Here is a 23,853-nt window from a genome sequence, read left to right on the forward strand (position 1 = left end):
CCCTTGCTTTTCACCTCTTTTATTTCCTCAGCTATTTGTAAAGCCTCCTCAGAGAGCATTTTGCCTTATTGCATTTCTTTTTCTTTGGGATGGTTTTGGTCACGGCCTCTTGTACAATGTTACAAACCTCTGTCCATGGTTCTTCAGGCATTCTCTCTACCGGATTTAATTCCTTGAATCTATTCGTCACCTCCACTGTATAATCACTGATAGCTCAGTTGGTATCGTATTTGCCTACAATGCGGGAGACCTAGGTTTGATCCCTGTGTTGAGAAATCCCTGAAGAAGAGAAACAGTACCCATTCCAGTATTATTCTTTGAACTGTATAGTCTATGGGGTCACAAAGTGTCGAACCCGGTGAGCAACTTTCACTTTCACTGTATAATCATAAGGGATTTGATTCAGGTCACACCTGAATGGCCTAGTGGTTTCCCCTAGTTTCTTTAATTTAAGCCTGAATTTTGCAATAAGGAGCCAATGATCTGAGCCACAGTCAGCCCCCGGACTTCTTTTTACTGACTGTATAAAGTTTCTCCATTTTTGGCTGGTAAGAATACACTCGATCTGATTTCAGTTTTGACCATCTGGTGATGTCCATGTGTAGAGTTGCCTCTTGCGTTGTTGAAAGAGTGTGTGTGCTATGACCAGTGTGTTCTCTCGACAAACGTGTGTTAGCTTTTGCCCTGCTTCATTTTGTACTCCAAGGCCAAACTTGCCTGTTACTCCAGATATCTTTTGACTTCCTATTTTGCATTCCAATACCCCATGATGGAAAGGACATCTTTACATCTGGTTTTGTTTTTTTTTTCTTTCTTGGTGTTAATCCTAGAAAATCCTGTGGGTGTTTATAGAACAGTCAACTTCAGCTTCTTCGGCATTAGTGGTTGGGGCATGTTTGCTAAGTCACTTCAATCCTGTCCAACTCTTTTTGACCCTATGGACTGCAACCTACTGGACTCCTCTGTCCATGGGATTCTCCAGGCAAGAATACTGGAGTGGGTTGCTGTACCTTCCTCCAGGGTATCTTCCCGACCCAGGGATCAAATCCACATCTCTTAAGTCTCCTACATTGGGAGGTGGGTTCATTACCACTAGGGGCTCCTTAGAACCTATGGAATGTGTGAGTGGGAATCAAGAATCTATATTTGTAAGAGTAACCCAGGGGATTCTTTTTTCCACTGAAATCTAGAATGAGACTCCGTGTGGAGATGTGGCCTTACCTCGGTGCAGGGCCCTGTGGGGCTCCTGGACACAAGGTCTTTGTGTCCTCCCTTTTTTTTGTTTAAAATATTTATGTATTTGGCTGCACTGGGATGAAGCATGTGGGATCTATTCCCTGACAAGGGATCAAACCCGGGCCCCCTGCTTGTGACCATGTGGTCCCAGCCACTGGACCACGAGGGAAGTCTCCTCCTGCATTTCTTTGATGATAGGAAACAACATTCATTCAGGCTCCATGGTCTTCCCTGAGTTCTAATGGGCAGATTCAAACAGTTGTTCACTGGGGAAGGGCATGGATGCAAAACCAGGGAGAAGCCAAGAAACTTAAGAGTAGCCTTGAGCCAAGAGCCTGATTCCCCATCAAGGGATGCACACAATATCTTTGAGCTATTTTGCAGGTACCAAACCCCCTCTAGGTGGGATAATTTGATGGTTAACAACGGTAAGCTGCCCACAAGCATGGAGACACCTGACCAGTTGGACCTGATTTGAGACCATGAACCCCTACTTACCTCACCACCAACCCATCAGAAGAATGTTCATACTATTCATGTACGGCTAATACAATATCATAAAAAATAAAAGAAAAAAGAAGAAGAATGTTACAAGTTGATCATGCCCTCTCTGAACAATTGCTATAAAACGTTTCACTATCTTCCCCAAATGGGGGACAGATGTTTTTGAGGGCGTGAAGCCACTGTGTCCCCCTTTGCCTGTCAAAGCAATAAAGTGCTCCTTTTCTACTTTACCCAAAACTCTGTCTCTGAGACTTTATTCAGGACTGGTGTACAGAGAAGTTGAGCTTTCAGCATCATCTCTATCTTTGTGGCATTGTGTAATATCACCTCTTTGAAACTCCATTTTCTCACCTGGATGAGATGATTCTTATTGTATTTTTTAAATGGTGAGTATTGATTTATGGCTGTGAGAGCGTAGTTGCTCCTCAGCATGTGGAATCTTCCTGGACTAGGGATGAGCCCAAGTCCCCTGCACTGGCAGGCGGATTCATATCCATGGCACCACCAGGGAAGTGCCCTCCTCTTTATTTTATTTTTTCTTGCTACACTAAGTTCTTTACATTTTTAGATATTAATCCCCGTTGATATATGATTTTCAAACATTTTCCTCCTTTCCATAGGCTGTCTTTTCATTTTGTTAATTGGTCCTTCTGCTGTGCAGAAGCTTTTGAGTTTGATATAGTCCATGATGGAAATTCTGGATCAAGCGACTGGGGAAATGTTCTCAGAAAAATAGGGTTATCAAGGTATGTCGGTGATAAAAAGCTGAGCAAATATGTGATCTCAACTGACCACATTTGATCTAGAGAAAGTTTGGGGCCAAAATTGTATCACGAAGTTAGTTTCACCACTGGCCAAATTCTTCCAGCAGGAGAGGTACTGGGCAGTTCTCCAGAGGAGGGGGACATGGGAGAAGGGTGTGCTGTTGGCAAAAGAATCTGAGTGGGGCACCAACAATGTCCTGCAGTGCACTTTGGCGCTGTTCAGATCTACTTGTTTCTCCTATTAAGTTCTCTTCATCCCAGTACAACTTCCCCAGGATTCTGCTTGATCATCATTTCTGGGTAAACTTAGGAAAGGAGGATTAGCTCTAGACACAGCTGATATCTCTCAGCTCTCTCCTCTACACCCACTCATTCTAGCCCAGCCCCTCCTTTCTGCTCCTGGCTTCAGCTAGTGGTTCTGCTGGTCTCTGCACTTTGTCTGGGGGATTGAGCCTGGCCCTCACTCCTGAAGGGTCTGAGTCCCTAGTTAGCATGCTTTCTGAGCCCGTGACAATGGTACTTGCTCACTTACAAATAAAACTTAGCATGGGGGCTGCCCTGGTGGTCTAGTGGTTAAGAATCTGCCTGGCAATGCAGGGGACACCAGTTCGATCCCTGGTCCGGAAAGATCCCACATGCCTCGGAGCACCTAAGTCCGAGAGCCACAGCTACTGAGTCCATGTGCAGCCACCACTGAAGCCTGCATGCCGAGAGCCTGTGCTCTGCAACAAGGGAAGCCACCGCGATGAGAAGCCCACAAACCTCAACAGGAAAATAGGCCCTGCTCTCTGAAACTAGAGAAAGCCCCCACACAGCAATGAAGACCTAGCACAGCCAAAATAACAAATAAAAATAAATAAATACAATTAAAAAAAAAAAACACCTCAGCATGGGTAGCTGGAGATATTCCAAGCGATCACCTGAATGCTAAGCATATTCCTGCTGTCCCCCATTACACAGCCCTGGTCCTACTTCCTGTTCTGAACATAGTCTGTTACCCTCTGCCTATCCATATTGTTAGGAGAAGCACACTGATCGAAATCGCCTACCCTAGCCAGACACCATAGTGACCATTTGCGTGAGTTATTTTACAACAGAAGTCCTAGAAAGGAAGATGGAACTAACAAGCCACCACCAACCAGAAGAGTTCAGGAAAGGTCAGAAGGAGATGCCATGCATTCTACCACCTCCCAGAATCCTTCTTACTGGCATCCATCTTGGCTGAGCCATAGGTGCTCCACCAGGAAGGATGCTGAATCAGAGTGATTGGCCACAGAAATCTGGAAACAAACCCCATCACCATAAAACCCGAGACTGGGAGCCACGGGACAGATCAGTTCTCCTGGGTTCTCTTTCACTTCTGCTCTCTGCCTGGGCGTCCCTTCCCAATACAGTCTATCGCTTTGTCAGCTCGTGTGTCTCCTTGGACAACTCATCCCGAATGTTACACAAGAGCCCTCTCTCGGGTCCTGGAGGGAGTCCCCCTTCCTGCAACAGTATGGCATGTCCTTTTGTTGCCTGCTGGTCTATTGGCAGGAGGAGATGCAAGTGACCACGTGGCAGATGTACCTCTAAATTTAATGGGATTTGGCTGTGTCCCCTGGTAGAATGGTCCCTCCCCAATCTAGGATTTAGACTCTATAGACTCACAGGACCTAAAGTTGGGAGACTGTGAGCACAGATTCCCCAAGGAGGTCACTGGGGATAATGCAAAGTGGGGGTATTTTTTTTTTTGGTCGGAGCCTCATGACTTATGGGATCTCAGTTCCCCAACCAGGGATTGAACCTGGGCCACGGTAACGGAAGCCCAGAATCCTAAATACTAGACCACCAGGAAAATTCCACTTCTCATTTTGAAGTCGACACCCTAGTTTCCCATCTGTGCTCTTCCCCTACCTCTGGCCCTCCTCATCAATCCCAGAGTTGCCCTGGAAGCAGAGGTGACACTTAGCTGGATTCCAGGGGATGCCAAGCACCAGACCTGGACTGGGTTAGAACCTAGACGCAGAGCGGTGCTTCCTCTGTGCCTCCCATTCTCACTGTGGTATCCAAACATGTCCTGCGAAGGGGACACCAAAGGAACTGTGGGATGACAGGGACCAGCCCTGAGCCCAAGGCCTCTACAATGTATTCTGTGTGATCGTGACAAGTCACTGAACCTCTTCTGTAAAAGTGGGAATAATAACCATAAACCTACTTCCCAGGGTCATGAGATACTATCTATGTATCAAGTGACTGGTGACATAATAGAGGCTAAAAAATGGGATTCCTTTCCTTCCTCTGCACCTCATCTGTGAAATGTAGTCCCCTGTCAGTTTCCTGAAGAGAACCAGGGGACAAGGACTGTGGAAAGTCTCACAGGTTGCAAAGTGTCAGGCCCGGAGGCTAGAGACACTGATAATGGTAAAGAGCTCTGACTTTGGAGCCCAATTCTAATCCTAGCTGTGTGACCCAGAACTATTCACGGAACCTTGCTGTGCCTCAGTTTTCCTCATCTGTGAAATGGGGAAACAGTGCTAGCCACTCCATGGGGTTTGTAAAGGATATGTTATTCAATGGAAAGAGCTTAGAACAGGCCATCAGTCAGTGCTCAATGTTAGTGACGGGACGTCCCTGCAGTCCAGTAATGAGGACTCCGTGCTTTCACTGCTGAGGACCTGGGCTCAATCCCTGGTCAGAGAACGAAGATTCCACAAGCCATGTGTCACAGCTGGATAAGAAAAAAAAGTATTAGGATGATGATGAAGACGATTGAGCCACAAGACTGTGCCTTCCAGGAAGGCAGGATGCTACTGGGACTGGTTCAGCCCATCCCGACTCTGTAGCAGTGCTGCAAAGGCTCCCAGATGCACTGAATGGAGTAGACGGTGCTGCTCCTTCTGATGGTCCCTGCCTTGGGCCCTCATGCCCTCACTGCTCGGTTGGCCCATCACTCTATCAAGACAAGGCACCGACATAGGCATTCCTGGAGATCAGGTGCAGAACACACTCCTTGGCCTGGTTTTGCTGAGCTCCCCCGTTGGAACCAGTATGTTCCTGCCTTCCTTCACCTATTGCTCGTGGAGGTGTCTCCTTTTCTGGTGGCCAGATGCTGGGACTATGGAGAACACCCGGCCTCCTCTCACGGGGAGAGAGAGACCAAGAGATGGAGAACGATAGTGTGTGGTGATCGGTGAGTGGACGAGGGGATGTTGGAAGCTCTGGGAGCCCTGATGGGGCAGAGGAGACAGAGAAAGCGTCCCTGAGATGTGAAACCCAAGTTGAAGGTTAAGTTTAAGAAGGATTGTCAAGTGAAGGAGGAACAGGCTCACTCTCTCTGCAGGCAGAGTCTCAAGAGAGGGCAGTGCTGAGCAGGCATGCGAAGTAGGACACATGGGTGATGCAGAAGCTAGGGAAAAGCAAGAAGGAAGGTTCAAGGCTACATAGGGACTGGGAGACTGAAGGCCTTAGAAGCCAGACTACAGACTTGGGGGTTTGTCCTGAGGGCAGTGGGCAGTCAAGGAAAGGTAAGGGGGTGGTGGGAGGTGGCAAGGTGACCCTTGCTCTTTCCTATCCTGTCACATGCCACCAACAACCCATCTCTTTGCTCTGTCTAGTGGCTTTGTTTGTCCCTGAAATCTGCCAAGGATATTCCCAACCTCAGGGCCTTTGCACTGGCTTTTCTCTTTGCCTGGAGAGGTAGGAGTGAAGATTTGCTCGAATAGTGCTTAACATTGAGTCAGAGGCTCTGGCTTGAATTCCTGTTTATTTGTTCTGAATGGGGCTCCTGATGGAACCTGCTGGATGACATAGGGTCCTGACTGAGTGTCCTGGTGGACAGACAGAACATATCTCTTGGGAACACTTTGCCAAAATCTCGGCTCTCTGTGCACCAATGCCAAACAGAAATATGGAGACAGAGTGATGGAGGAGAAAGAAGCGCGGCTTTATAGCTGTGCCAGGCACAGTAGGCTAGTGCCTCAAGAACTGTGCCCCACCCCCTCGCTGGTGAGTAGGGAAAGGGTACACAGTCAGGCAAGAGTCTGTGATAAGGATCAATGCGGTAACAGTCCTGTATTTTTCTCCTGCAGTTTCCACAGGATAGGGACAAGATCAGGGTGTGTGCAGGGTCTTGGAAGGTCTGTCTCGAATCTTAATAAGCCTCTGCCTCACCTGCTGCTTCTGCTTTGATTAACAACTGTTCTGCCCTTTGGGCTTCCCTCATAGCTCAGTTGGTCAAGAATCCGCCTGCAGTGCAGGAGACCGTGTTTCAATTCCCGGGTCGGGAAGATCCCCTGGAGAAAGGATAGGATATCCACTCCAGTATTCTTGGGCTTTCCTGGTGGCTCAGCTGGTAAGGAATCCTCCTGCAATGTGGGAGATCTGGTTTGGATTCCTGGGTTGTACAGATTCCCTGGAGAAGGGAAAGGCTACCCTCTCCAGTATTCTGGCCTGGAGAATTCCAGGCACTGTATACTTCATGGGGTCAAAAAGACCTGGACATGACTGAGAGACTTTCACTTACTTACTTCCTCTGCCCTTTGGAACTCAGAGAAGGTCGTGGAGGCCAGAGGCCCACCTACAAGGAATGGTGGACAAAAAACCCTCTGCACCCTGGATCCCACAGGGCCCTGCTTGGCATTAGCATTAGTGTGGCTGGTGGGGATTGGGATCCAAGCCTGAGACAAGGGACACTGAGGCTTTTGCCATTGGTTGGAGGCATTAGGTTGGAGGCAAGGAGCTAAACCAGTCAAACCTAAAGGATATCAGGGTTGAATATTCATTGGAAAGACTGACGCTGAAGCAGAAACTCCAATACTTTGGCCAACTGATGGGAAAAACTGACTATTGGAAAAGACCCAGATGCTGGGAAAGATTGAAGGCAGGAGGAGAAGGGGATGATAGAAGATGAGGTGGTTGGATGGCATCACCAACTCATTGGACATGAATTAGAGCAAGCTCTGGGAGCTGGTGATGGACAGGGAAGCCTGGGGTGCTGCAGTCCATGGGGTCACAAAGAGTCAGACACGACTGAGAGACTGAGCTGAACTGGAGGCATTACGAACCACTGCAGCAACTCTTGAGGGGCTCCGGAGGGGGTCTCATAGCAGAGGTCGAGGCACTTGGTGGGTGAAGTCAGTGAGACCCCAAGACACCAGGACAATTTTTCTGGTCTTCAGATGAGGAAACAAACTCAGGCTCAGAGAGGTTTACGTAACTTGCCTAAGCTCGAGATGGACAAAGGGAAGATTTTTACCCAAGTGGGAAAGAAAAGTGAGTGCTAGTCGCTCAGTCTTGTCAGACACTTTGCGACCCCATGGACTGCAGCACTCTCAGCTGCACTGTCCACAGAGTTCTCCAGGCAAGAATACTGGGACGGGTTGCCATGCCCTCCTGCAGGGGATCTTCCCTACCCAGGAACTGCTGAGTCTTAAATTGCTAGGATTTCCCAGGCATTAGCTTCCGGTGAGACTGAAACAGAGATGGAGATATGTGGGCTACAAGGCGGGGCAGGATGAGGCGGCAGAGCTTCTGACATCTGCCAAGATGAATGCCTTGGAAAAATGGAACGGGGCCTGGGATAGGGGTAGATTGCTTCAGTTGTGAAGGGCCCCTGAAGGGTCCAGAGAGAAAGTGAAGTCCGTAAGAGGAGGAGGAGATGGTGGGGTTGGGTCAGGGTGAGCCTGCCCTCTGGGGTGAGGCTCGGCCCAAGGTACTGCCCACCTGTGAACAGCACAAGATCGCGAGTCTGGCTCCCTCCTCCCCTCCTGCCCTCCTCTTCTTCTTCCTCCTCCTCCTCCACTACCTGGCCTGGCCCACGCCTCAGTGCACCCACTCAATGGGCCTAGTCTAATCCTCTGACATTGCAGCCTGCCCAACACAGGCCCTCCCTGGCAGCCTTGACAGGGCCCAGGCTCAGAGACCCAATTTAGGATGTCCCACGTCAGAACTTATCTCTTCACTCAACCTCTTCCCTCCTTCAGCTCACAGTTCAGATTGGGGACACCCTAGAGTCAGTCCCAAACTGAGGGAGCAGGAGCCTATGCTGTGTCCTGGCTTGCTGTGTGACTCCAGGTAAGTAGCTGCCCCTCTCTGGGCCTCAGACTCCTTATCTAAATCTCCTCTACCCTCAGTTAATCACATCAACCTGTTTTGGCTTCCTCTCAGCCCCTTGTAGCTTTAGGAAAATTTTTTTCTTTTTATGAGCTCACATGTTGTTTGTTGGGGGACCACTGGACTCTGTGGCCCTTATTATTCACCCCAGTGCCAACTCAGAAGAGGGGCTCCTCCGACAGCTGCTGACTAAAGGTGTACATGGGTGAATGAACGAACAGATGGAGCTCCTGCCTTATGGTGGGGGCTCTGGATATGACTGTGTGTTCATAAGCGGGGACGCATGTGCACTCCTGTGTTTGACGCTCCCTGGCAGGATGTGTGGTGTAACACAGTAGTGGGCATGTCCACTAGGGTGTCAGCTCCACAAGGGCACGGATTTGTGTCTGACTTCTTCCCTGCTCTATCCACTCTATCTGGAGCAGGGAAAAGCACATGGCTAGAGTCAATACTTCCTTGACTGTAAAAACGTATGAAAGTGAATACACACACCTGGTGTGGGTCCACGTGCCAACCTGTGCATACAGTAGTATAGTGTTAGTCACTCGGTCATGTCTGACTCTGAGATCCCATGGACTGTCACCCATCAGGCTCCTCTGTCCTTGGAATTTCCAGGCAAGAATACTGGAGTGGGTAGCCATTCTCTTCTCCAGGGGATCTTCCCCACCCAGGGATCGAACCTGGGTCTCCTACATTGCAGGCAGATTCTTTACCATCTGAGCCACCAGGGAAGCGCAAGACATGTACACAGTGATGCCCGACACTTGTGCCGGATCAAACCTCAGGGACAAAGATGGGGCTGAAGTAGAAAAGGAGAGCTTTATTGCTTTGCCAGGCAAAGGGAGATACAGCAGGCTTATGCTCTCAAAACCATGTCCCACCTTGGGAAGATACTGAGAAGTTTCCTAGTAAAAGATGATGGGATTGGCTCGTGAACATTTTCCTGATGCGTTGGTGGTGTCAAGCAGAAATTAACGTATTCAAATTTCAGATCCAGCTGGTCTGGGGTCCACATGTTTGAGGGCAGCATACCACAGCTTGTGCCACCCAGAGAGGGTTTCAGTACCTGCAAAATCATTCAAAGATATTGTTGTATGTATCTCACGTTCAGGAATGAGCACCTTGCCCCAAGGCTGCTCTTGGTTTTATTTCTCCCTGGTTTTACAATCCCTCCCTTCGATAATGAACAGCTGCCCATTGGATTTCAGGGAAGATCAGGGAGGCTGAATGAAGGCTGCTCCCTGCAATATCAAAGAAATGGATGGTGGGTGGGTGCTTCCCTGGTGGCTCAGTGGTAAAGAATCCACCTGCCAACGTGGGAGACATGGGTTCACTTCTTCATCCGGGAAGATCCCACTCGCCTCAGAGCAACTAAGTCTGTGTGCCACAACTACTGAGCCCTCACTCTAGAGCCCGTGCTCTGAGGAACAAGAGAAGCCGCCAAAATGAGAGGCCTGTGCCCTGCAACGAAGAGTAGCCCCACTCGCTGCAACTAGACAAAACGCGCACGCAGCCACAAAGATCCAGAATAGACAAAAATAAATAAATAAATTATATTAAAAATAAATCTTAAAAAGCTCTTCAAAAAAAAAAAAAAGGAAATGAAGGACATAAAGGCCTTGAGACAGGGAGCCCCACAGGCCCTGTGCGGGATCACAAGCTCCCGAGTCTAAGGGTGTGGGTGATGTTGCTTACACACCACACCCCTGTCCCTTTTCCAAACTCCTCCAGAGCCAGGGCCCAATGCCTGGGTCCCGATGGGGCGGAGCAGGGGGCCACCTCCTCGAGGGAAACTGGATCCCAGGACGTGCAGAACGGCAGGGAGCAGGGCGGCCCCTTTGTCTCCGGGATAATCCCCTCCCCGCCTGGTTCCCTTTCTCCCAGCAACCTGAGTTAAAGTCAGATTTGGGGGGCTGTAGGGGACTAGGGTGTCACCTCAATGCCCCCTTCCCTAGTTGTCCCCTGCCTCAGGGGCTTCTGCACCTCCCCCCACAACCCCCAAGGTATGACTTTCCCTCCCTCATGGGTGGCCCTAGGGCTCAGACCCAACTATATAGCCACCTGAGGGGCAAGAGGACAGGTGTCGCAGAACCACCGAGAGACCGCAGAGAGGAAGGATCCAGGAGAGACCATGGGTTATCATCTGTTGGGTGAGTGAGGGAGGCAGGGCGCCAGGGTCCTGAGACCAGGAGGGAGGGGGTACAGCCTCAGCTCTCTGGTCCATCTGACTCAGGTAACTGGCTGCTCTTGCATCTGCTGGGAACCTCCAAAGCCTTACACACTGAAGACTTCATTCATCATTCATTCATTCAGGACATACTTTGGACTGCCTATTAGGTGCTAGGTAGTAGCCTAGGTAGGCTTCCCAGGTGGCGCTAGTGATAAAGAACCTGCCTACAATGCAGGAAACTTAAAAGACCTGGGTTTGATCTGTGAGTTGGAAAGATCCCCTGGAGGAGGGCATGGCAAGCCGCTCCAGTATTCTTGCCTGGAGAATCTCAAGAACAGAGGCTCCTGCTGGGCTATAGGCCACAGGGTAGCCAAGACTTGGACACAACTGAAGTGACTAAGCACACACTCACGGGAGTCTAAGTATTGGGGTTATTGTTGCTGTTTAGTTGCTAAGTCGAGTCCAGCTCTTTTGGGACCCCATGGACTGTAGCCCTCCAGGGCCCTCTCTCTATGGTATTCCCAGACAAGAATACTGGAGTGGGCTGCCATTTCCTTCTCTAGGTGAACTTCCCCATTCAGGGATCAGACCCATGTTTCCTGCATTGGCAGGCGGATTCTTTACCACTGAGCTGTCAGGGAAACCCAAGCACTGGGGACATGGCAGTAAACAAACAGACGAAAAATGGGATTTCTTTCTGCAGACAGACAGTCCATGTGATCATAAGTAAATTATCATGCCAGTGTAACTTCCCAGGTAGTGCTAGTGCTAAAGAATCTGCCTGCCAAAGTAGAAGACATGAGACATGGATTCGATCCCTGGGTCGGGAAGAACCCCTGGAGAAGGAAATGGCAACCCACTCCAATATTCTTGCCTGGAAACTTCCATGGACAGAGGAGCCTAGCGGGCTACAGTCCATGGGGTCGCAAAGAGTCGGACACGACTGAGCACCCATACAGATGTGACAGAATTTGAATACAGTGATCCAAGTTTGTTGACTGAATGAATGAACAGGGCTTCACCTCAGGCCTTCCCTTAAGTTCTGAACTTCTGGGAGTTCAGGAATGTAGACAGGAAAGCTAAGGAAGCCATCGTGGTCTGCCTCTCATCTCCATCACTGCTGGTGACTTTAAGCTTTCTTTGCTTTTTTCTTTTTTTCTTTTTAATTTGGCTACACCAGGCCTTAGTCGGGGCAGGTGGGATCCAGTTCCCTGACCAGGGATTGAAACTGAGCGCCCTGAATTGGCAGTGCAGAGTCTTAGGCCTTGGTCCCCCAGGGACGTCCCCAGAGGGGCTTTTGAGTTGAGCCCTGAAGAATCAGAAGGAGTAGCCCTGGGTGGATTTGGAAGGTAGTCCAAACCCAGTAAGGGCAAAGTCTGAGTAGGGGATGCTGCAGAAAAGAGGGGCCAGGCCTTGTAGCCCACAGTGAGGACTTTCATAGTCACTGTGTTAGGTGGGAGCCATGGGAAGGTTTGGACAAAGGAGGGATCTAGCTGGACTTGAAGAGCTTCCAGGTGGCACAGGGAGACAAGGGTGGAGACAGAGACAGCAGAGGGGAGAGACATAGCTTCTAGATTCATCTTTTACTTCTTTATGGCTGTACTGGGTCTTCATTGCTGTGCTCAAGCTTTCTCTAGTTGCAGTGAGTGGGGGATACTCTTGAGCTGAGGTGCGTGGACTTCTCATTGCAGTGGTTTCTCCTGTTGCAGGCTCTAGACACACACGCTTCAGTATTTGTTGCTCCTGGACTCTAGGGCACAGGCTCAGTAGTTGTGAAGGGCTTAACGGTTGCTCCATGGTGTGTGGGATCTTCCCAGACCAGGGATCAAATATGTGTCTCCTGCGTTGGCAGGTATATTCTTTATCGCTGACCCAGCAGGGAAATTCACATTTTTAAACTTTGTATTGAAAATATCAGATAAGTACAGGGCGATGAGCACAAGTCCTCAGTATACAGCCCAGTGAGCTTTCAGAGTCTAGGTACACTTGTCACGAGTGCTCAGATGCAGAAACAGACACAAGGAGTTCCCTGGTGGTCTGGTGCTTAGGATTCTGGGCTTTCACTGCCCAGGTTCAATCCCTGGTCAGGGAACTGAGATCCTGCAAGCTTCATGGTGTGACCAGAAACAAACACAAAACCCCACAGACCTTGTGGCCACCTTTTAAGGACACAGCCACAGGATTTAGTGTGGGTTGAACATAGGGAGAAGGAGAGAATGAGGAATCCAAGAGGACCCCGTGACTTTGACATGAGCACGTGGAAGAATGGACATGCACTTTTCTGAGATGGGGAGGACCAGGGAACGAGGGGAACAGGGCAGCTAGAGCTGAGCAGTAGATATTTTGGCTTCAGATGCTCATTAACCTTCAAGGGAAAATGTCAAGCGGGAAGTTGAATACTTGGGTCTGGAGGTCAGGGGAATTTTTTCTTTCTTTTTAATAGTTATTTATATAAAATTGCATTTAGAAAGAAAAAAATAAACATTTGTCTTCTTTGGCTGTGCTGGTTCTTAGTTGTGGCGGCATGCAAATTCTCAGTTGTGGCCTGTGGGATTAGTTCCCTGACCAGGGATTGAACCCGGGGCCTCCTGCTTGGGAGCTCACAGTCTTTAGTCACTGGACCATCAGAGAAGTCCCAGGGGAATATTCTGGGCTAGAAATAAACTGCCTGCAGGGTGATTCTGTCCTGAGTGGCACACACAAGACCGCTGTAAGCCACAAGGGCTGTATCCATATGAGGGGCTGTTATGATGAATGAGTGAATCAGCAGGGGAGGTCAGGGACTTGGTGCTGACCTCTGATTTCTTCCTGCCAGCCCCCTTCTGCCTTCTGGCCCTGCTGCTGCCCCGTCTCAGTTCGGGAGCTCCCATGTCCACAGCTGAATCTGTCAATCAAGCCTATAACCTGGCGCTCAACATGCAGATGCACACTTCCACCCTGCTGCAGACTTATGTGAGTGACAGGGCATGAGTAGGGGGTGAGGGGGAGGCGGCTGTCACCCTCCTGGCCCAGCCTTGGGGAAGGGAGGCAGAACAAGGCTGGAAGGAGGTTCCTCCATGGGTCCTGGGGTACAGGGGCTGTGTCAGTTAGAGACAGGCCCACAGGAATGATGTCACTCATGGCTGGGTGGCCTTGGGCAGGTCATTCCTTCACTCTCGGTCTTAGATTCCTCATCTGCCAAATGGGATGGTGGTCGTGCCTTGGCTGACCTCTCAGGAGTGTCAGAAGCCCCTAGGGGAAGTGTTTTACAGGCTCATGAGTCTGTCCAAGACCACCTCTGCCCTTCCTTTTCTGAGCCTATGCCATGCTGGGAGATTTGGCCTCATTATCTTTCTGGCTCCTCAGATAGGTCTAAGAGCAGAATTATGACCCATTTTTACAGATGAGAGAACTGAGGGGGCCTTTTTATAATTTTAAAAACTTTTTTATCTTTTTATTATTGTATTTATTTTTGCTGTGCTGGATTTTTGTTATTTAGTTTCGGCTCACCTCTAGTTTTAGAGAAGGAAATGGCAACCTATTCCAGTGCTCTTGCCTGGAAAATCCCATGGACAGAGGAGCCTGTTAGGCTACAGTCCATGGGGTCGCAAAGAGTTAGACATGACTGAGCGAGTTCACTCACTTCACACTTCATCACTGGAGAAGGAAATGGCAACCCACTCCAGTATTCTTGCCTGGAGAATCCCATGGACAGAGGAGCCTGGCGGGCCATGGTCCGTGGGGTCACAGAGAGTCGTACACGACTGAAATGACTCAGCACTGAGCGCTGCTCTAGTTTTCCTGGGTGGAGGCTCCTCTCTGGTTGTGGTGTGCAGGCTTCTCATTGCGGTGGCTTCCCTTGTTGCCGAGCACAGGCTCTAGGGCTCGCAAGGCTTCAGTACTTGGGGCATGTGGGCTCAGTAGTTGCCACTCCTTGGCACAGGCTTAGTAGTTGTGGTGCACGGGCTTAGTTGATCTAGGACCTGTGGCATCTTCCTGGATCAGGAGCCCGAGTCTCCTGCATTGGGAGGAGGATTCTTATCCACTGAGCCACCAGGGAAGGCCTCTTTCTGATTTTTTGATGTGGGCCATTTTTAAAGTCCTTGCTGAGTTTGTTACCATACTGCTTCTGTTTTATCCTTTGGGTTTTTTGCCTGGGAGGCATGTGAGATCTTAGCTCTTCAATCAGGGATTGAACCCGCATCCCCTGCATTGCAGGGCAGAGTCTTAACCAGTGGACCATGAAGGAAAGGCCAGGAAACTGAGCTCTAAAGGGGAAATAATTTACCTGAGGTCACAAAACTGTCTGGAAGTTCAAAGCAGCAGCCTGCTGGCTGGGTCTGATCCACAGATGTTTTGTTTAGGCCGTGCGATGCTTGTTCAAATTTTGAACCTGAAAAGCTGTCAAAAACAGGCACAGGGGTCCTGTTGGCCTCCAGTCACTGTGCCCCAGCCGCACCCCATCTGCTTCTTCTCCAGGTGACGGGATCCGCCTGGCCCCTGCAGGCCCTGGAATTTGTGACTCTTCCACTGTACTATTTTCTAGGTCCACGTGAAGTTACCGAACCTAGTTTCTTGTTTTCTTCTGTAAAACCTAGTTTCTTTCTCTGGGGTTGTGCTGGGTCCTTGTGGCTGTCACAGGCTTTCTGTAATTGTCGCGAGCGGGGGCTCCTCTGCTTTGCGGCACTTGGGCTTCTCATTGCGGTGGCTTCTATTGTCCGAAGCATGGGCTCTTGGAGTGAAGGCTCAAGAGTTGTCGTCCCCAGGCTTAGGTGCCCCATGGCATGGGGGATCTTTCTGGTACAGGGATCGAACCCACGTCCCCTGCTTTGGCAGGCAGATTCTTAACCACTGAACCACCAGGGAAGTCCCTGCCTCTAATTTCTAGTCTCATATCTGTCAGAATCCTCTGGGTAGCTTTGAGGACCCTGAGTTTCCTCATTTGTAAAATGGGCATGTAGGACTTGGTGATCTTTCAATTACAGAATTTATCAGTGTGCACTAAAATTCTGTGGGTCTAGGTTTGTGGAGATGAGAAATTTAATGGAGAAGGCATTAACTCAATAATATTATAGTTCAATTCAATATTAATAATTGCATATTAATGATTATTTACAAGTGAACAAATATTAACCCCTGAAGAATGTGAATAAAAAGGAAATACAGCTTTAACCACATTGTCAATAATATATTTAGCTTGCAAATACTGTAATAAGTAACATCATCATAGTGTTCATGATATTAATATAAAGATGTCACTAGTGAATGATATTAACGCCCTAGTCATATGCCAAGTGCTAAGTGCTTTATGTCTATTACATCTTATCATCTTCACCGTTACAGCGCCATGTGGGAATTACTGAAGCTGTGATTCAAAGTTGCACAAGTTGTATGTGGAGGAGGCTGAGCTGAAGCCTAAGAGAACTGGGGCTCTTGTGCTAGAACATTTCATCAACCCCCTGAGGCAGGGAATGGCGACTCCCCCTAGGAAGAGGCCAGTCTCATGGAAGGCAGATGTGAATTCAGGGGCACCCTAGGGCAGCGTTTGGGTCCCCTCACTCTCATCTGTCTCTGTCTCTCGTGCAGCTCCAGCACCAAGGCAGTCCCTTTAGTGATCCTGACTTCTCAATCCCCGAACTCTCACTCAGAACCCTGCCTCCAACCAACATGGCCTTCAAGATCTGGCATGGCCTAGAAGATGGAGTACGTCTGAGCCTCACCCAGGAGGCCTTCTGGTCCTTCAGCCAGCACCTGTTGCTTGCGATCGCTGACCAGAGTGACCTGAGCCCTGACAATTCCATGGTGGAGAACCAGCTTTGGGAAGCAAGACTCAAGGCCAAAGGCCTAGCGGGCAACTTGGCTGGCATCATGACTGCCCTGGGCCTGCCCACCCCACCATCAAACACCCCCCTCGGTACTGTCCCCTTAGGGGACACAGCCTTCCAGAAGAAGTGTCGAGGGTATGTAATAATCCGGGACTACAGCTTTTGGACAGACCGAGCTGTGACTTTCTTGGGTGAGCTCAAGGCCAAATACTCTCAATAGAGAAGGTGGAACTTCCTGTTCGGGCTGCAACCCTTTCCCTTTCACAGCTGATTCTTTCCTGTTTTTTGTTTTTTGTTTTTTCTCACCAGGGATTCTTTTCTGCCTTGCTTCTTGGCTAGAAAGGAGACACATGTTGTCTAGCAGGGCTTGTGTACCACGTATCTGGGAATATTTCCTGGGGACCAGGCCTCTAGTCCTTATGCCTGGGCCTCCCTGCCCAGGTCCTGTGGCCTCCCTTCCAGATCTGGGTGGGACTCCATGGACAGCATCTCATGAATTCCCATTCCAGTGGTACTGGTTGCTCACTTTCTGGGTGGAAAGAAATACCTCTTTGAAGAGGCTTCACTTACAGTCCATGGGGTCACAAAGAGTCGGACGTGACTGAGTGACTACCACTTTTCACTTTCACTTCCCACTCTACAGGGGGAGTACAGTTGGTCCCCTTCCTGTCATTTAGAGGAGGTCCAGGGACTGCCTTCTTGTTTCTATCTACCTCACTTCCTGTATGAAGATACGGACTTTCTGAGCAACGAGTCCTCCCTTTTTTCTGGAGTTCATTGCCTCTTCTAGACTACCTCTCTTGACGGTGGCCACTGCCCCAGCTTCTCATCTTAAGGTGCTTCCCTTCCTATTCAATGGATGTCTGACTCTTGAAAAGCTAAGGACCCGAGTCACATCTGTTTCTTGCTCAGGACACATCCACTTCGGGATGACAGATGGCATCCCTGGCCTGGGGCTCTCCTGAAGCTCCTATTTATAGTGTGGCTTTTGCGGATGGCTGGGGGGACCAGGCCATACCCCAAGGATCTTATTCTCCTTAAATGTGTCTCCCCATTTTCAATGACTGTATATACTGGGAAATTCAATGTTCTTTTTATTTTTAAACATTTTATTTACAAAAAACTAATTTATTCTCGTAAATAAAACTCTTCAAAGGGGTGAGGTTTTTTTTTTTTTTTTTTTTTTTTTTGTCTCCATAAACCTGACTTGAGAAGAAGGGAAGGTGTGGATTAGGGCACAGGGAGGGGAAGGGGTGGAGGGCATCAAAGGGAGAGGGGGCAGGGCCACAAGGGGTGGGATGGGGGACGGGGAGAGCAGCAGGTGGAGTGACCCTGGGCGAAGGTGGCTGAAATTTGTCTGGAGTAGCCCTTCAACCACAGAGCCAACAGGCATGTTCCTGGCCAGGACACGACAGAGAGAAGGACAGAGGCAAACAGAGTGACAGGTGGCCCTTCCTTGAGATGAGGTGGAGATATGCACAGGCTACAGCGGGCCAAGAGGAAACAGGAGACGGGAAGACAAAGAGATGCTCAGAGAGGCAGACGCAAGCGGTGGAGAAACTCGGGGGAAGCAAGGACATGACATATACGGGAGGTCGTAGAGGGAGACAAGAAGGACCCAGAGAGAAAACGAGACGGAGAAGCGTCCAAAGGAAACAGAGAGACGGAAACGGTCTGAGGACAGAAAGACGCTGACAAGATGGGGAGAGATGGAGACGACCAGGGAGGGCGCCGCGAGCTGGGCCGCGCGCCCGGCGCTCAGGCCGGGCCCCCGGGCGCCAGCTGGCCCAGGTCGGCCTCAGTGCGGCTCACCCACTCGAGGTAGAGGCCGCACACACGGAACCCCAGCACCTTGGCCGGGAAGACGCCCGCGGAGGCAGTGGAGGCGGCGACTGCGGCGGCCGCGGGTTCGGGCCGGGGCCCGCGGTTCTCGGCCCCCAGCGCGGCCAGCACGGCCTCCACCGCGGCGCCCAGAGCCCGGACCTGGCGCGCCGCGTCCTCCAAACGCCGCAGCAGGCGCAGCGCGCGCGGGTTCAGCTCGCCCTGGAGGCGGCGCACGACGTCCAGCAGCGGCGGAAGCGCGGCCAGCGCCGCGGCGTCCAGCCGCAGGCGCTCGGGCACTGGCAGGCCAGCGTGGCCCGGGGCCGGGTCGCTCAGATCGGCCACCGGCAGCCGCGGGGGCGAGAAGCCGGGCAGCCCGAAGGGGTCTCCCTGGTGCTGCACCTGCGAAGACGAGGCAGTCAGGGCGGCCCCTCGGCTGGGAAGTCAGCCCTCCACCGCTCTCCTGGGGCCTCAGTGTCCCCAGTCTCACAAGTGGCACACTGCCAACAGGACGGCTGTGTTTGAGAGAATACAAAACAACAAAAACCACCGTGGACTTTACACAGGGGCCTCTGTTTTCTCATCTACTCCATAGAGATTTAAACGTATCCACTTCTTAAGGTAGTTGTATGCGCGCTAAGAGGCTTAACGCAGGTCCTGACCCATTGGAAGGGCACAAAAAAATGCTACCTCTTTTATTAATGCTATCTTACAGACCCAGGTTCAAATCCTGTTCACCACCACTCACTAGCTGTGCAGTCGGGTGCAAAACCCTTTCCTTCTCTGAGCCTCAATAGTCTCTTCTATAAGACGAGGGACAGTTCTCTGTCCTTCCTTCCTACCAGGGACCTCTTGAGAATCACAGAAGATAGTGCAGGGGCTGAGGCCGTTCGACTCCCTTCCCCATGTTCCCCCACCTCTCCACCTGCTTAACACACAGCCAGGGACTCCATGAGTAACTATCATGAGAATGAACAAATGAAAAGATAAAGGTGATCTGTAATTTGTAAACATGCTATAACAATACCATTTATCCTTTGCTAACATGTTGCTTCTGGTTCAGGCACTGTGTCTCCTGCTTTAAACACACTATTCCTAATCTTCCCAATAATGGATGTATTGACAATGGTGATGATTTCATAAATGAGGATACTCAGGCTGACCTGTCCCAGGTCATAGATCTAGGAAGGGGCAGAAGCTGGAAGCTGAACCAAGGTTGGTAGGACTACAAACCTAGTTTTATTAGCCTACTATTGCTGTCATAATTATTAAGTTATTATTTCTAATGTTATCATCACTGCCTAAGGTCACCAGTTGGAAGGCTTGTAGTCTATCTGATTCAAAATTACAGGCTCCCTCCACTGCTGCTGCTGCTAAGTCACTTCAGTCGTGTCCGACTCTGTGTGACCCCATAGACGGCAGCACCAGGCTCCCCCGTCCCTGGGGTTCTCCAGGCAAGAACACTGGAGTGGGTTGCCATTTCCTTCTCCAATGCAGGAAAGTGAAAAGTGAAAGTGAAGTCGCTCAGTCATGTCCGACTCTTCGCGACCCCATGGACTGCAGCCTACCAGGCTCCTCCATCCATGGGATTTTCCAGGCAAGAGTACTGGAGTGGGGTGCCATTGCCTTCTCTGTCCCTCCACTACACCAGAGTAATGTCAACCAAAGATGTTGACAAACCCCCCTCCTCTGTAAAAGTGCCCTCTTGGGATGGCATTCCCCTGCTCTAGATTGAAATGGGCCGTCTGCATAACACAGATAGAAGAGTTCATAGTTCCTCTTATTCAACTGCCTCCTTTGACACCTGGGGAGATCCAGGCTTACAGAGGTGATATGACAAGATCACACAGAGCCTAGAACCTAGGTTTCTGACTCCCAGGCGAAACTTCCCTTCACTGTCTCAGGTTGCCTCTGTCTTAAAGCACCAAGGAGGGACCCTCTATGGAGGGGCATTTGAGGCACAGAGAAAGTCCTCCTCCAATTTGCTGGGTGATGACCAATGGCCAGTTACTGACCCCTCTTGGGAGCCCCAATTTCTGCAGTTGTGAAGAGAGGTTGAGAAAATGAATGGTTAAGGACCCCTTAATCTATACTTCCCCATTTCCCAGGCCCCTGATACTCGCACCCCCCAATCCCACTCACATATTCCTGGAGAAGCTGCTCAGCATATTTGGTGAGGAGGCGGGCAAGGCTGTGTGTCTGTTGGATCTTGGCCTCCAAGTGGGGAAGGGGTGAGGCTGAGGAGTCAGCCTGGGGGTCCTCTGGTGGGAAAAGCAGGGGAGGAATGAGAGCACCCCAACCCCTTGCTTCTTGACCTCTTCTTCCAGGCTCGCTCTTCCTGAACCCAGAGGCTCCACTCTGAATTTTCCAATTTTTAAGCCAGGCAGGCTCTGTCCCATTCCAACTGAGGGAGAATAGGGCACCAGACATTTGCCAAACGGTTGTTCCACCTGAAATGCATTCCCTGTCCCCAAACCATTGTTGAAATCCTATTAAAGCCAAATTCACATACAGCTTCGTCAGTGTAGCCTCCATATACACTGCTTTAAATTAACTTCTTCTTTCTACTAAGGGCCATTAGTTCATACTTCCAAGGTGGTTCTTTTACTGGTTCCTTTATCTAGGAGAATCTGCCTCAGCCTGGGAGCCCTTGGAGGACGGGGCTCACATGTCTCTGTACCTCAGTGATTGTTGGTGGAATTCAGCATCATCAAAGCACAGAACTTCAACTTGAAACGAGCCTTTAAGCTCATTTTACAGATTAGGAGACTGACATCCCATTCCTTCCCAGACGGCCCTACAGTGCAAGACCGTGGGCGGGGCACTGTGCCCCATCAGTGAATCAATAACCCGCCTTAACCATCATAAGTTAGAGGTTGGCGCTCCGGGAGGAAGACTACATTTCCCAAGATGCCTAGCGCGCATGCCCAGGGCATACTGGGGAATGTAGTCCTGGCCCGGCAACTTCCGCCCCGCCCCCCGCCAGAGTTTGCCCCGCGGGTCCCTATCCTTAACAGCCTCAACTTTCGTCTCTTGTTGTCACTCACCGACCCCTGTGGCCTAAAGACTTCTTCCCCTAACTTTACCCCTCTCTCTGGCTCCCAGTTCTGATTCTTTTCCGATACTCAGGATCCCGGCGTCCTGGTCCAGCCACGACCCCAGTCCTCCCCCAGGGTGTACTCGAACCGGTGATCTATCTCCTGAGCCCAAGTCTCTGAAGGCACAGCCCCAAGCCTCCTCTAAACTCTGGCCCTTGTCCCTTCCCACAGCTCACCCACAACTCACCCGCTCGTTACCTGACACCGCTGCCCTGTTCTCCCCCGCTCAGGCCGCTCCCTTCCCCGACTTAGGGGTGGCGGTGACCCGGACCCCAGCTTCCAGCCCTTCTGACCCCTGGTCCCCGCGGGCGCTCGGCATCCGACCCTTCAGCCCCTTACCCAGACTTCCCTCCCTCCGGCTCATGCTGGCCCCTGGCTGATCCTGGTTCCCTCCACGCCCCCCTTACGAGGGGGGAAGAAGGGGGGAAAAGGGTAGGGGCGTGGCCCGGGCGTAGCCAATCAGGGCTCAGACCCCAACAATCTACCCCCCCCCACACCTCCCCCTACCCCACCCCCGCTTTCCCAGGCCGGATTCCTTGGCCCTTAGCTCACCTCTCTGCTCACTCGGCCTAGTCGCTAAGGGGACCTGAGGAGGGCAGCAGGTTGTCTGAAGGGTGGATAGGGACCTCAGGCTTGGGGTGCCCGGGCCTTGGAGGCAGCCCTGAGGTCCGATGGGAGGAGAAGTCTCAGGCTCCGATCTGCGGACCGGGCTGCTTTTCGGAGAAAGCTTGTTGGATGGGGGAGGGGAGGGAGAGGGTAGGAGAGGGCGCAGCTGGCAGGACAGGAATGTGCTGGCCCTTCCTCTTGTCTGGGGGAGGGGAGAGCCGGGTGCTTGAGAGGCCAAGGTGGGGGCCCTCAGGCTTAGACCACACCTGCCAGTACATGCACTCCTGGCCTGTTTCAGATGCCTTCTGCCCTTGCTTTCACAGTCACACCTACTAGGGGACCACTCATTGCACCTGACCAGACCCAGTAAGAGAACTTCTGACACACCCGCATCTGCTGAAGGGTTCTCAAACAGAAACAAGCTTAAAAAGACAGGTACAGGGAGTCATACCCAAAGGTCAACCCACTAACCTGATGCAGAAAAATGCTGTAGGGTCTTTATGCATTTACTTATCCCCACACATGGTTCCCAAGAACCCATTCCGTCCGGGGCTCTGGCACCCAGAAATGATGATCCATTCTTGGTCTCTGGGTCCCTAAGGAGATCACAGTCTGATGGGGTGACCATACACAACAGCATGTAGGGTTTGTGAATGAAGAAATTGGGAAGGAGACCTGTGAGTGTGGGAGTATATTGCCATGAGACAATTGCCAGAATAAAGGAAGAAAGGGATGAACTGGCAGAGGGCACAGCAGGTGAGGCCATCATTCTTATTAACAGAGACTGTTATTGGGTATTTACTGTGTGCAAGCCATTGTTCTAAGAGTTATACACATATTAACTCATTCCCATGTTGTAGTTGAGGAAATAGAGATGTGACTTGTCCAAGATCACTGGACAAGCAGAGGTAGAATTTTACCGCAACAGTTTGGCTCCAGAAATGTTGACATAACCACCTTCCTATACCTTAATCCCTTTGAACATAGTCACTGGAAAACACACAGACACAGTAGCCACACCCTTGAAATACACACACATAGCCACACAAATTTAGCATGTCTGCTAATAAACACAGCTTCAAACAAAATTAACCAAGACACACTCCGTTTTAAGAAATTTTTCATTCAAGTAGGGAAAAGTGCACACCATCATAAGCGTACAGCTCAACGAATTTTCCAAGAGTAAACATGCCCTGGGAATCAGCACCAGATTCAGAAACAGAGCATGACCCGTTCCCAGAACCCTCCTCTTAGCCCCTCCCAGTCCCATGGGTGACCGCCCGCCTGATTTCTCACACCATTTATTGATGTTGTCGGTTCTGAACTTCATGTAAATGAAATCATACAATGATGTACTTCTGTATCCTACTCCTTTCATGAGACTTGTCTCCGTTGTTGGGGGTAGCAGGACCTCAGCCTTCTTGCTTGGTCCTCCATGGTGTAAACAGGCTCCAATTCATTTTCCACTCCCCTGTCGATGGGTTGTTTCCAGTCTGAGGCTATTACAGAGATATGAACATTCCAGGACAGGCCCCTTGGTACTCATACCCACGCATTTCTGTTGGCTGTTAACGACCTAGAAGTGGAACTGTTGGATCATAGTTTCGCTGAAAAGTCGCCAGCTTTTCGAAGTAGTATCTCTACCAATTTACACTCCCCCAGAAACAAGAGGGATCTAGTTGCCCTACTTCCTCGCCTCCACTTGGTAGGTTTCATCGTTTTCATTTTAGCCGTTCTGGTGGGTGAAGAATCAGTTA

The 23,853-nt window shown here is 50.5% G+C and overlaps 1 protein-coding gene across 6 annotated transcripts; it reads right to left on the reverse strand.

Annotated features, from left to right (window-relative positions):
- Nucleotides 1-977: 977 nt before the first annotated feature.
- CTF1 (cardiotrophin 1) lies at nucleotides 978-21,942 on the reverse strand. 6 transcript variants are annotated; one of them, XR_006640559.1, is made up of 4 exons: nucleotides 21,678-21,941; nucleotides 20,535-20,653; nucleotides 9,479-9,663; nucleotides 978-5,214 (listed from the first exon to the last, which is right to left on the reverse strand). XR_006640559.1 is itself a non-coding variant. In XM_025275323.3 (3 exons), the coding sequence occupies exons 2-3, from the start codon at nucleotides 20,820-20,822 to the stop codon at nucleotides 18,330-18,332; spliced, it is 753 nt and encodes a 250-aa protein (XP_025131108.2). In that variant the 5' UTR covers nucleotides 20,823-20,881; nucleotides 21,689-21,929; the 3' UTR covers nucleotides 17,163-18,329. The 6 variants fall into 6 exon arrangements, 2 of the variants coding, with proteins under 2 accessions (XP_025131108.2, XP_025131110.1); XR_006640557.1 differs by lacking the exon at nucleotides 978-5,214 and having other exon boundaries at nucleotides 9,398-9,663; nucleotides 21,678-21,935; XR_006640558.1 differs by lacking the exon at nucleotides 978-5,214 and having other exon boundaries at nucleotides 9,398-9,663; nucleotides 21,689-21,931.
- Nucleotides 21,943-23,853: the final 1,911 nt, after the last annotated feature.

The sequence above is a fragment of the Bubalus bubalis genome, chromosome 24, assembly GCF_019923935.1.
Source record: "Bubalus bubalis isolate 160015118507 breed Murrah chromosome 24, NDDB_SH_1, whole genome shotgun sequence".
Classification (NCBI taxonomy): Eukaryota; Metazoa; Chordata; class Mammalia; order Artiodactyla; family Bovidae; genus Bubalus; species Bubalus bubalis.